Source organism: Mycteria americana, chromosome 3, assembly GCF_035582795.1.
Source record: "Mycteria americana isolate JAX WOST 10 ecotype Jacksonville Zoo and Gardens chromosome 3, USCA_MyAme_1.0, whole genome shotgun sequence".
In the NCBI taxonomy this organism is placed as follows: domain Eukaryota; kingdom Metazoa; phylum Chordata; class Aves; order Ciconiiformes; family Ciconiidae; genus Mycteria; species Mycteria americana.
The window spans coordinates 96,259,628-96,273,389 of NC_134367.1; the positions used below are offsets into that span (position 1 = coordinate 96,259,628).

The 13,762-nt window shown below is 42.8% G+C and overlaps 1 protein-coding gene across 5 annotated transcripts in view; it reads left to right on the top strand.

Annotated features, from left to right (window-relative positions):
* DAAM2 (dishevelled associated activator of morphogenesis 2) overlaps nt 1-13,762 on the top strand; it is a 202,568-nt gene that overhangs the window by 166,822 nt on the left and 21,984 nt on the right. For all 5 annotated transcript variants that reach the window (XM_075496208.1, XM_075496207.1, XM_075496209.1 and 2 more), the window contains 4 exons: nt 8,718-8,802; nt 10,372-10,478; nt 11,172-11,260; nt 12,037-12,205. In XM_075496208.1, coding sequence (XP_075352323.1) covers nt 8,718-8,802; nt 10,372-10,478; nt 11,172-11,260; nt 12,037-12,205 — 450 coding nt within the window. The remainder of the gene's footprint in view (nt 1-8,717; nt 8,803-10,371; nt 10,479-11,171; nt 11,261-12,036; nt 12,206-13,762) is intronic.

Sequence of the window (13,762 nt, forward strand, 5' to 3'; positions counted from 1 at the left end):
TTCTCACCTAGACCTGCTGTCTAATACCTGCAGAGCTTCAGAGAAACCTCTCTTGCAGTATCATAAAAGCACATGTCTCTCTGAAGTGTTAGCTCACTTAAACATATGCACACACACATTTTGTGCATTAAACAGATAGACATAGATACCAAGATGTATCTGAAGAGTTGTCACCAGAAAACTATCAGTACTCATAAGTAGATGAAAGCAGCTCATTGGCAGTGCTCGCACTTCATTGTAAGTGATGTGTCCCCCATGCTCTGTGTATGTCACTTGTCTCTGTTCTGTACATTTTTTTCTAAATGTTGCTCTGAGCATCTCCCTGGAATACATCAGAGCTGAGAGTGGTGTTCATCTTTGTCATTTTTGACTCTTGGTGAGAAAAGTGGTAAATGTAAAAAGAGATATTCAAGAATTAGGTCTTGTATTTGTAAATTAGGTTTTGGAAGCCAGGAGTTGCCTTTGCATGCTCCTGCAATGACTCTAATGCCTTCAAATGCTGTGACATCAGGTCCCTCTATAAGCTTTTCATGCCTTTCTACCAACATGAGTACTGGGCTGGATGTCTGTCACTAAACATCAAATTTGTGCGGACACTGATCCACCTGAGAAAGTTGCCTTTCCTGCTAGAAGAGGGACAGCAGGGCTGGAGACAGATCCTGGGAAAGTTGTGGCAGTACTGAGCAACAAAACTGTTTCACTGATCAGTAGAAAACGTGGGTTTGTATGGATGTGATTGCTTGTCTGCTCTAGCAAACTAACAGTTAAAAGCAAAGTTGCAGCCAGACCACCAGGACTGGAGTGAGTTCTTTCCATTGCTTAGTGAAACCCATGGAGGCTCTCATTATGCTACTCATGTGGCATTAGCCTGCATGCCAGCAGGACCCCCACCATCCAAACCAGCAATGAGGGAAGGCTTACATTTCTCTCTCTGCAGCAGTTGCCAACGCATGTCTTTGCTGGTGTTGGCAGCTGGCTGCAGGCTGGGGCAGAGGGATGGGGAGGCGTAGGGGCAACAGGATTTTCATGCTGTTTGACAGACCTGCTAAAGTGTGTCTGGGGTTCAGACTAACTCATGTAAGCACGTGGAACATTTCCTAGAAGTGGTAACATAATGTGTGCAGGTGGCTGGGCTGAGGAGGATCTAGGAAGGTGGGCCATGACTTGTTATGACGCAAGATGTTTATTTCTAAACACTTTATATCCCCAAAACAAAAGCATTGTGGATGACAGCAGTGCATGTTTTTCACCATTCACCCCTTCTGCTGTGCAAGTCTGGCCCATTCTTACCTGAGAGGGATCCTCTCTAAGCGGTGAGAGAGAGAAAGGACAGTCTCTGTGGTTTGTCTTCCCTTCTGCTGCCTCCAGCAACGTGGCAATGAAGCATGAACCTTGCACTTCAGGGTACATAGTGTGTGTTTGCTCCAGGTGTGCCATGAAGCCAGTCCACCTCAAGTTGCTAGTCTGGACTCAAACCAGAGGTGAAAAGCTGTGTTTTGTGACTGCCAACTTCTCCACTAGGAAATATCCTGATCTTGTTGTTAGCAGGCCTAACATGGATGATAGAGATTTGGAGACTGAGCTCACTGTCCCTAAGGAGCCTGCCAGTTTGTGTTGTGCCCTGTTAACTTCGCTGTGCTGCGCTACGGGAAATGCCAGTCACCAGGGCTATCACTGGCTTTAGATCATTTAATGCTTGTAACAGATAGTGTTACACACAGGATATCAGAAATATCTTACAGCTTGACCCAGGATTGCTATTCCTCCCCAAACTTTCCTTTTAAAGGTAACTAGAAAACCAAAAATCTTTGGGAACTGAAATGGCACCTCAACATTCATGCCTTTTTCTGCTCTTTGTGCTTGTATGGTTCTATTATTAAAGACACCAATTGGGAGGACTGGCTGCAGACAATAATTGAAAGGGTTTTATGACCCCTTTGCAGTTTTTTTCATTACACCACTTCCTCCTCCTTTAGGTTAAACCCTGAAGGAGAGGCACTCCTAGCCAAATCATCCCTGGCTGCTGCTGTGCCCTTGCTGCTCCTGCAGCACACCTTACACATGTGCACGTGGGTGCGCACACATGTGCAATAAGAGAGGACTTAAAATCGGTGACAAACAAAGAGAGTTTGTGCAACCCTGAGCTGCAGCCCCAGCTTTCAGGTTGCCACAGTATCTGCCAGCAGCTGTTTCCAATTGACTCTTACTGTGCATATATCCCTGTAGTTTATTCCCCCTTTGTTTACACTAAACTGTCGTGTCCTTTAAAGTAAAATAGCTGCATGAGCTGGGTTTTCTTTCCCTCCACTACTCAAATGTTTTTGTTTTACTAACACTGTGTTAGAAGGGGTCAGGCAGAGCTCATATTTCATATGGTCCAACGAGCCAAAACCTAGCTAGTGAGAAATAGATGTTTCTTGCTTTCTTTCACAGAGAGACTGGAGCATGGTAGACTGAAAAGAGATGAAAGTTGAATTCCTTGCTGATTGTTGCTGACAGTTAACAGATTTGTAAGCCTTCCTCCCCATTCTCATCTCTATTTTCATAGAAAAAGCTCCATTTCAACTACTTGATAGCAGCATCTTTCAGTTTTCCTGCAGTGGAAGGATGTAATTGCCCTTGTTTAATGGGGTCTGATGGATCCAGAATGAACCTCTGTCCCATAGGCCAACTGAATAGATTTGAATAGGCACAAGATCAGCTTATCTCACAGTATTTCCAGTAGGCCATAATTTAACTAGGATGTGGAACCATCTGTCTGTGGTGAGTCCCGGCACCCACCAGCTTCAAATCTGGCTTTCTTAATGGTGTTTCCAACATATAGTTATTTCTGTCACACTGGAAATCTGCTATCCCTCATGAGTTTCCTGATGTCTTCAGTTTCCACCAGGCTGAAGATTTATTGTCAGACTTGTGTGGTCTGGAAGAGTCATACCAGATCCCTGTGTTTCCCTGCTTTCACCTAACAGCTGGAAATTTCTCTGACCTCTCTCACCAGTATGGCTTCTCCCTGCCTCCATTACTTAAGTAACGGGTAGTATTTTCGCTGCTCTAGTGTTTGTGTTGTACCATATCTTTAAATGTTCTCGCACAACATTAAATGGTCCTTGCAGAACATGCCTAAGACATGTCTCTTACTGTCTGGCTCTGTGAAATGCTCTGGAGAGGTCCAGTTCTATGAGACACGTTGCTCAGAAGGAGGTTGAATGTATACTTGTGGAACTTTTTTGTGCAAGTTATTTTACATGAATTCCAGCAAAATCATTATGTCAGTGTTCTTCTGAGATGTGTTTGTTATTCCTGTGGCCCCGCTAGTCAGCAGTAACGCTCTCAAGAGGCTGGAAACAGTAGGAGTGCTAGCAAAATGTCATAAAACCAGTAGTAGCAGAAGACAGAATCTGACTACACAAAAATAGTTTTAAATGTGAATATGACAGTAGATAGATACTAGCAGGCAGCTTTACCAAATGTTTGTGGCTTTCATGATTGTCGATTCAAACATCTATCAATAAGGGAGAAGAAAAGGGACATGTGCAGCATTTCCAACCAGAATATTAAAGAGACCGAGTATTTCTCTCACATAGCTGTGCCTCCTCTGTGCTTCTAAACCCTTTCAGATCAGATATTAAGAGGACAAGCTATTCAGCCAATATCAGTCCCCGTGTACTGCCTCTGCTGTGCCCCCAGTCCCCGTGTGCCTTTCTGCCATGTGACAATACAGTGTTCACCCTTATGTCAAGGTAGATTCCTAGCAGTATGATATTTTGGGGTACAGATCATATCTTGATACAGAAACAGATCATTGGAGTCAGCACTTCAGTTCCTCAGTGTGCTGTCTTGAAAAACACTAGGCAATAAACACTGCCTCCTGGGTTCCTGGGGAGATTTTCTGTTTTTAAGTTAATGTCCACAATAAATGGCTTTGCCTGCTATTGTGAGTATGATAAACCCCAAGGTTAAACTGAACACGTGAGTCTGTGCCATCCTGTCTTAGATCACAACTAGGAACCAGAAGGTAGGGTTGTGATAAAAGATGAACCACTGCCTCATCAATATGTCACTGTAATTTGGGGATTCCCAAGTTTGGCCCTGCTTAGCTCTGAAAGATGGCCATCCCCAGATCCTTCTTGGTAGGAAATCGAGAGTATTTGGATGCAAAGTAGCTTGGTCATTCATGAGCTTTTGCTGAAGGAGGAAAATAAAAGAAAAGCCTGTTTCTTTATGCACTTGGCAGAATACTTTCACAGTGAAGTGCTGAAAAGGCACTGGTGGATTTTTTCTCAACATGTTGATATAATGGTGTAAGATGTACCTGATAAAATGTCCCAACTGTTGTCCTCAAAAGGTTAAGGCACTGTCATCTTCACTGACGAGATGAGTTGGCAGCTGAAATAAGAGGATCTGAAAAGAGTGGCTGCATCTTTCTGTCGTCTGGGTGAACATGCAGTTAGTCCAGCCTGGCTCCTGAACACTGCTTCTGAAAGCAGGGAGACAACTCCTTTTCCTGCCTTTATGGGGTAGTGACAATGAATATTCTCAAAACGTAGCTTTTTAACAGCCTGCAGCTTGGCAGTTGTACAGAGCCTTAGGAGAGCTCAGGAGTTAGAGAAGGCTTATGTCCCAGTCACAAAGTTTGGGAATGAATTGACTAGTAGCCTGTGTGAAAGGAGTTGTAGAGATGGAGAAGTCTGCGGGCAGTAAAAGCTAAGATTTGGGTGAGCTGGCCTTAGGAGGCAGCTAAGTATCAGTCAGTGCCTCTCACTGTCACAGCTACTACTGCTGGCATCTTTTGGAAGCACTGTGGTTCAGTTCAGTTTGAAGTAGAAAGTGGCCTTGATACATGATAATCAGTCCCCTTTTCCAAGGTAAAAGAAAGAGTGGGAATGTGATCCCTGTGGTGCGGGAGTTTAATGTAGCTGCAACGAAACTCCAGGTTCTCTGGTAGTAGGCAAACATGCTTCTTTCTCAAAAGCTAAGCAAGATCCAAGAAACAAGCTGATGAAGTAACTCACTTTTTCCTCTGAGGGGGAGATGGTTAATGAGCGACAAGTATTCTGCTTTGATCCATTGGAGGAAGGAATGAAGGGGGGAGGTTACTGTGAGTTAAATCAATGGGTATATTTAAGGAGGAAAAATGAGCGAGCACTGGATGTCTGTAAGGGAAGTTGATGTAAAACTGCAACATGTCTCCCAGGCATGTTCAGAGTCAGGCTGCCGGCTTTCTCCGGGAGGACAAAACAATAAACTACTTGATGTCTGCAAGTGAAGCTGGTGTTAAATCAGCCGAGGTGTCCTGGAGAGATTAGTGATGAATTACTCTGCAGAGTCAATAGAGATTATTTATGAAGCCGGAGGGGATAGAGCAAGGCAGGCTAAGTACCATATCAGAAGTTATTTGGTACTTGTTGAGCTTTAACATTGCTTGAAGATGACTCAAGCGGTTGGACTTCCATATGCTGCCACCAGATGTAATGGTGAGGGAAGAAGGAGGGAGTATTCTCAGTAAAGATCCTTTTCCTTCCTCATCTGACCAGTGTCAAGCTGCTGTTGAACAAAACCAGTCAGTATCTGCACTATGAATGAATATGCTGCAGCTGAGGAAAGGGGCACTGTGTTTTCTTCTGGTCACATTTACTTCCTGAGTTCTGATGCCAGGATCCGTGATTTGGTGAAGCCTAAGGCAGAGAGAATACAGCTTGTGTTGTATGCTGTTCCAAATTGAGTTGTCTCCAGCAGCTGGAGGAAGAGTGCCTGGATCTGCAAAGCTTGTAAGAAAGTCATTGCAGACTTTCAAATAGACACTAAAATGTAATTTCTGTAGTGTAAATTTTTGGGCCATAATTCCACTTTAATTTGCTGTCTATCCCATGTGAGTTTTAGGCTCTGAGAGATGCCTCTATTCAGTTCTAAATGGAAAGATTTTACGCATCTGCTTTAGGTTCCTCTTTAATCAGTTCACCTGTTTCTGTTTAAAAGCAGGACATCTGTTTCACATTACTGCTGGCCATCTTTAAGATCTACTGCATGGCTGGGCATGAGTTTTGAAAACACAAGAAGAATCACTTGATTAACAATCCTTTGGCCAGTTATTCAGCCCGTTTTTAAGTGGGAAGATCCCTGTTTTGTGCTGTTGATGCTTACAGCTCTTGAAATGTGTCCTGCTGCAGAAGAGCAACAAGCCCACTTTGGAAGAGTAAGATTGTTTTGCTGTAAATCCTTCTGTACTTGTAATTGGATTGGTAATAATCTAGAATGCACACCTGCAGGCACCGTGACCTCCTTACAGGCCTGTAAGTGACTAAGTTAAACTGCTTCTCGGCAGGAGGCTGGCAAGCTTTCTGCTTCTCTCTACTGTGGGCTAAACCATTCAAACCAGATGTTTTTCTGCTGATGGCAGGGCACAGAATCATCCAAGAAATCAAAGTGTTTGTATAACTGTCTGTCCTGGGGGCTCTCAATTATTTTTTAACAGAAGATGTTTTCAAGTGTATTTAGTGCTGATGAATGGCAGCAAACAGAGGAGCTTGGAGTCTGCAGTCTCGGGCTCCTGGACAGAACAGCAAGAGCAGCAATAGTATGTGCTACGCTTTCTGTTGTGTTGACATACCTCAAACCTGTCTATTCGGTCCTGTTTACTGCATCCCCAAGCCCACACAGAGGGACTTGCACTGTGTAATGGGGTGGTCAGTGTAGTAATTGCTCAAGTTATTTGCATGGAGAAAACATGAAACTCACCCTCATTCTTTTTATCTTCAGTGAAAGTAGCAGCAAAAAACCCCCCACCCTGGTGTTCATGGGTTGGTTTATTGCGTCCCCTCTGACAGACTGTGTGCCTGTGTCACAAGACACAGCTAATCTGCGGACTCCAGATTCTGGAAAATGTTAAGGTGCTCTCTAAAGGAAACATAACCCACAAAATGTAGCATTCAAAAACTGCAGGCACTAAATTCTCTGGGCACGTGTGTATGTGTCTGCTAGGAGCCAGGCCCACACCCGCCAATATGTGGCTCAGCCCTCATGCGGTCACAGGGTTTGATCAGTTCAGGGTCACACAACTATGGACTTTACAATATATGATTATTAAAGCCAAAAGAAACCCTTTAGTTTTCTGACTGAGACTGTAAAGCTTTATGCAGAAGCCCATGTACTGAGATTTGTTGTTTTGATCCCGAGTCAAACTGATGACCTAAAGTAAAAAGTTTCCAGCCTTTTTATTGTAAAACTTCCAATCCTTCTCATCCAACCACGGCCCAATTATGTAGCTTTTCTGGAAGTTCAGTAGCCTCATCTGACTTGGCTGGTATCAGTTTGCCACCCTTGTCAAAAGCAGACACAATGACAAGCTAGGAACAGAGTGAGAGCAATTAGTTCAGAGGTGTAATATTTAAAAGCTTTTGAATGTCTGCTGATTTGTATTTTAGTTTCCAGCTGTTGGTTATATTGGGCAATATTAAAATGTTTTAAGTTTCTTAGATTTAGTAATATTTCCTGTCTGTAAAAATAAAGCTCTTTCTTTTGCTTTTACACAGTTCCAAAAATATGATTCTATCCAAATGGCAATAGCAATGTGAAATTTCAACATGGAATTTCTTAGCACTGAAGACAAAAACATTCTGCCTCATGCATCAGCCTATCTCTTATTTATATTTGCATTTTCTCTTTCTGCTCTTAATTAATTATATTGATTGTAGAAGGTCCATAGAGACTGCAGACTTCACTCCTCAAGTATTTCTTTTCACACTTTCCTGTTTCAGTCCCAAAATTGAGATTTTCTTGTGGATAGCCTTTCCTTTATGGTTCATTTGGCCCTCCCCTCCTCTCCTGAAATGACTGATGAGGGTGGCATGGGTTGGGGGTGATGGGGTAGAATTTGTCACTTGCACGTTTGTTCATTGACATCTGCGCTGAGAACCACCAAGTTCATTTCATGTAATCTATCAAACAGCCTCTCAATAATCACAAATTTTGACTGCTTCTGGTCTGCCCTGGATTTCAAGTGGAGACCTTGAGGGGGTTTTTTATTGATTCTGTGTTTTGTTGTAACTGATGACCCCTACTCATTGCACACAGATGGACAGGAGTAGGTGGGAAGGAGAGTGAATTTTAATACCTCAGATAATATTAATAAGCTCTTGTTTTTAGAGTTTGTTTCATACTGGATATGAAACATGGTTATGTAGATGCTGTCAATTCCTTCTTCAGCTGTGACTGCTGACAGAGTGAACTTACCTAGCACAACCTGTCTTCTTACAAGAAACCCTTTTCTCAGATCTGTAAGGGAAAGATCAATCCTATTGCTTGTCACTCTGGGAGATCCTTTAACATGCACAAGTAGAAGTGTAACGTGGGCTCACAGTCACTTACAAGTCACATGGATTTGAGGGGCTTTACTATAGCAAAAAAACTTGACGAGGGACATATCTGATATGGGGGAAGTTGGAAGCACTTTTGCTCTATGAGGGCCTGATTGTTCTTAATCACCATCTAATTTTTGATGTGTGTTTGATTAGATGAAGAGGATAAAAATATATGATCTAGAAAATCTATGCCTTTGGAACTGATGCATTCATCTTACTGAATAGAATAGCAGCTTCATAGTGGAGCTTCCCATGGTTCTTTTGTGTCTTTTTAGTGCAGCTTTTCAGGCTTCCTACTTTCTGAATTGTCAGGGTCACTTAAGCTTTGCACTAATGGTACAATGTTGATCCTGTTGAAAGGCTGAAGCTGTCTAATGAAGAAATCAGACAAGCAATCCTGAAGATGGATGAACAAGAAGACCTAGCGAAAGATATGCTTGAGCAGGTGAGAAAGATTACAGTCAGATATATCTTATTCTTAAGTCCTTCACTGCCTTTTTTTCACCTAAAGTAAGTGGATATATGTACTGGCTCTGCTGGCATGTCTGCAGATCTGAACTTGCACTATCATGTCAGCAGAGCTGCACATGGGATCATGAGAAAAGTATTTTTCCCAATATTATCAAATATACCTCCCTCAGGTAACTCTATTTGTATCAGGTTAATTTCATGATAGTTTTCTCTTCTTGATGCAAAATATGCATGATTACAGTTGGTATGAGGTTTCCTTTCATGTCCTCTTTTCTCACCTATGACTTTCCCATAATTTTTCCAATCTCTTCTTTATACTGCTGATTATATTTGGTTGTTGTTATTGCCCTTCCCTTCCCTTCCCGCATGGCAAAATTGGGAAATGCCATGAACCAGGACATGTAGGTCAATGGTTAGAGCTGGAACTAGAAGGGATCTTGCATCCTAACTCAAATGGTTAGAAAAGGAGTCAGGGACTTCCGTCCCTGGCAGTTGGTTCACTGCATAGCTTGTGGGGGGAAAAAAAAAAATTAAACCACCATTGCTCAATTTCTCCCATTTATAGAGGGTGAAAGATGATGCTTTGACCAAAGATGCATATGATAAAGTTCCTTAGCAGTGCACAAAATGTTATAATTCTGAACTGCCTGACAAATGTGATTCCTTCTTTGTGTGCAGTCACAGTATTTAATCGTGTACAAAAAGGTTTTCCATTTTGGAAATTTATAGCCTACTTGTCATGTTATCTGAATGCTCACAGCAGCTCTGGAAGTCACTGCAAGCTTCTGATGCTCCACACCTTTGACTATCGCATTTGTGGGGAGTGGGATAAAATAATAAAAAGTGGTAAAAAGCAAAGTGCTTGATATGCCTTGTGAGCAGTTTTTGTGGGTGTGCGCTGAGGCTGTGTGCATGGCAATATTTATAACCATACTAAAGCACAACTACCACCAGATATGTCAAAAATCTGTCAAAGTATGAGCTTTAAGGTCAGCATATGAATAGCAGCCAGTGTCAGAGACATATCCAGTCACTTGATTATTGTTTATTGTTTCAGCAGAGTGGGGCAGACCCAAGAGAGAGATAGATGAGGCTTTGTGTGTAGTCTAGAATAGGCACGATGGGCACTTCACACTGAGTGGGACACATCCTGCTCTTGTTTGCACCAATCTAAACTCCAAGTAATGCTGTCGGAATCAAAGTCCTCTCTGTACTTCCCCTTGAGTAAGTTGCAGTAGCACTGGGCCTTTAGGATTTAGAAATGGGAAATTCCCCCTTGGAATTAAAAATTAATCTAATGGGGTCAGTGAGGGATAAAGACAGAACAGCAAGCAAAGGTTTAAAAAAGGTCAGTTTTGTAGCCACAGCTGCACTTTTTTGACGTTACAGTCACACGGCTGAGTCAATGTAATGCTTCCCCATGGTAGCAGAGAAATCTGAGGGCCCTTTCTCTCCCCATCAGGGTTTGTTTGTGCCTCTCCAACCCTCTCTCCTTTTCCTGGGATCTCTCATCTCGGTGTTTGGTTTTTGTCTGTCACTCTAGCTGCTGAAGTTTGTTCCTGAAAAGAGCGATACCGACCTGTTGGAGGAGCATAAACACGAAATTGAGCGCATGGCCCGGGCGGATCGTTTCCTCTTTGAAATGAGCAGGTCTGTTTGATACATTATGGGAAAGTGCACGGAGGGCTTCTTAGAAGCAGCTGTAATTGTTATTGAAAATGGATAATCTGGCACTGAGGGGGAATGTGCAAGAGATTGTGGGCCAGCATTATACCCTGCATTTGCCAGAAGCCCACAAATGTTACAAATGTGTCAGTTCATTACACAAACTTTTTATTGATGATAAGCATTCTCTGTGCTGTCATTTAAGGACCAGTCCCCTGATGACAAGCAGAAATCTGCCTCCTCTGCCTAAACTTGTTCACAAAAAAAGGAATGTAGTGTAGCCAGGGGTCAGGATTTCATGTAGATCCCTTTTTCCATTCAGCTATCCCATCTCCTCATTCTCTGACCTTATTTCTTGCTCCAACTTTGCTATACCCCCAATCAGGATTAACATTTTGTTCTGCTAATTGAGATGCAGTTGGCATCTCCCGTGACTCTCATATTTTGAGAGTAATGGGAATTCTTCCATCTCCTTTTCAGTTGTGATCAAAGCATGCCTTCAGGTCCTCCATTTTCATAACAAGGTTGATTAGGTAGTGTTTGAACTATGTTCGTAATCCCATGCATAGGCCTTGTGGGACTCAACATCCAATCATTAGATTATGTAGGCAGCATACTGCCCTGAGCTTCAAAATACAGTTCTAGTTTGGTCTTGGCTTTCCTCTACCCTTCATGCAGGATTGACCACTATCAGCAGCGGCTGCAAGCATTATTCTTTAAGAAGAAGTTTCCAGAGAGGCTGGCAGAAGCAAAGCCAAAAGCGGAAGGTATGGTTAAAGCTTTTGCTAAGAGTTGGGTAGAGGGGCACGGAAGGTCAAGAGAGGCTTGTCTTCAAAGGAGGTGCTGTTACGTGCATGCTATGGTTGTAGAGCCAGCAAGTCCAAGGCATGTCATGTGCTAAGAAATGAATTCTGTCTGACACTCTTCTTGCACCCATTGACTTAATAAAGTCAGTTTCATGATTGTTACACTGTAAATATGACCTGACAGATGTGACAGTGTGCTACCAGACTGTGCCGAGCCACCAAAAGCTTTCGTGGCCTTTCTGTGGAGGTCAGCCTTCCCTTCTCACCCCCAAGTCCTTGCACCTTCCCTCTCCATGGGGCAGTTAGAATAGATGCCTCAGGACGGTAATATTCTGGGAATATGTAACTTAGAAGGACGGGGGGTGCATGGCTTCTGTGCCACATCCATGGTTATTGCAGAGAAGAGATGAGTGTATTCTACTCTGCATTTTAAGATGAGCTCAAGCCTTCCCCCTGTTCTCACTGGCTATGTTTCTAGAGTGTGAGGTCCAGGAGAAAAGCCTTGCTCCTGGGTTCAGAAGAGCATCCTACAGGCTAGATGTAGTGCATCTTCCTTCCAGTTGTCCTGGTTCTGGGCACGTGGGTGCGGGAAGGACAGTACACACATAGACTGTATCGCAGCATTTGCTGGGCAATAGTCAGATGGGCATTTTAGGGTACTTAAAATTATGGGCCCAAGCATGTTAAAAACAGCCATTGTGCAATAACCTGTTGTTCGTATTTTTTCTCTTTTCAAGCCATTCTTCTGGCATCCAAAGAACTCATCCGAAGCAAGCGTTTGAGGCAACTCCTGGAGGTAGTTCTGGCCTTTGGGAATTATATGAACAAGGGCCAAAGGGGAAGTGCATACGGCTTCAAAGTCTCCAGCCTGAACAAAATTGCAGACACCAAATCCAGCATAGACAGGTAGGCTAGAAGGCCGTAAATGAGTTAGTTACTGTGCTGCTGCATCTCTTATCATAGTAATGAAAGTGGGGTTTGTTTGTTTTTAGCTCTGTAGACCATTTAAAATAATGTCTTATTTGGCATTTAAGTAGTGCTTTTCACTCTAAAAGATCCTGCAGCAGTTAAGACCAGCTATTAACACAGCACTCAAATTCTGCTGTTTCTTTGGATAATGGACATCTGTTGTTGGATTGTGTTTCTGCAACACTATGCAACGATGACAAAATGTAGTATTTCACAAATAACTGAAATACGTTGGGGGGGAGAAGGATTTCTATGGAATTTGCCCTTTATACCAAAGTTTTATGGCCATGGTTTTGCAAAAAAAGAAAACACAAAAAACTCTGACCACAGTTTTATGTCTCCTGTGAAACATGGCATATGTTTTTGATGCAGGACTGTCATAAACTGGCTCTCTACCTACACCAGTAGTGGAACCACAAGGCATAGCTCAGAGAGACTGAGCCTGATTGTATCTAGAGCAGTTAAGGAAAATAGCTGCTTTTGGGAAGGTAGAGCTAACTATTTATGGACATGGGCTGCAGGTCTTTATAGAGCTGCTCTGTGTTTTGCCCCACATCCCCATACTGGTTCTGGAAACTAATCAGTTGTAACTGGGGAGAGAGTACCACTTTTGGGCTCCAGCAACACTAAGGTTTTCCTTGGAGATCTCCTATACTGGTTCTTACTAACTCGGACCTTTCTTGACTTGTGAGACCTGCTGAGACTATAGTTGAGGTGAAATGACTTCAGGCTGTGACAGAATAAGTAATGGCAGTAAGAAGCCATAGGAAATTCATCCCCACCTAATAGAGTTTGAACTAACGGAGTTCTGTTTTGACTACCATGATGTCCTTTCCATATTCCAAGGCTAACACTTGTGTAGCTAGTGTTGAACATTATTTTGCCTTAACGTAGCTTGGCTTGGTTTTCCATATATTAAATGTCCTGTGCAGATTCTGTTCTCTCACCAGTTCCCAGCTCCCAGGCTCCAGTCTGTGTGAAGCAGTGGCCATCTGCTGTCTTGCCTGTCAGTTAACGACATAACACCCACCTCAAGTAGCTGTTATGGCTGGCTGTTCCCTCTACATGCAAAATTCACTGATGCAAAATTCATCATTTACTTTACAAATTTTCTTAAACCTTCTCCTGCATCTCTCATACATCTCATTTCTATCCACTCCTACTTGAGCTGCCATTGCTGTTGTAGTAGTGAGCCTGACTCATAAGTATAGCTATTTCATTACTGTAGGAGTTTTCTTTGTAGCTTCTTCGATCTTCAAGAACCTTTTCCTCTTCTTAGTTAACTCTTAGGTTTTTTCCACACTGCATCTGAGAACAACTCATTTCTCCCTTACAAGTTAGTGCCACTTTAGTACTATTAGTTGTTTATTCTCTGAAGTATCTGGGAACAAATAGCATACTGTGTTACACAATTTTCTTTTCTGTTACACCATCTACACAGATGGATGGAAGCATGCTGGTGCTTCCAGAATAAATCAAGGCACAGTATATTGC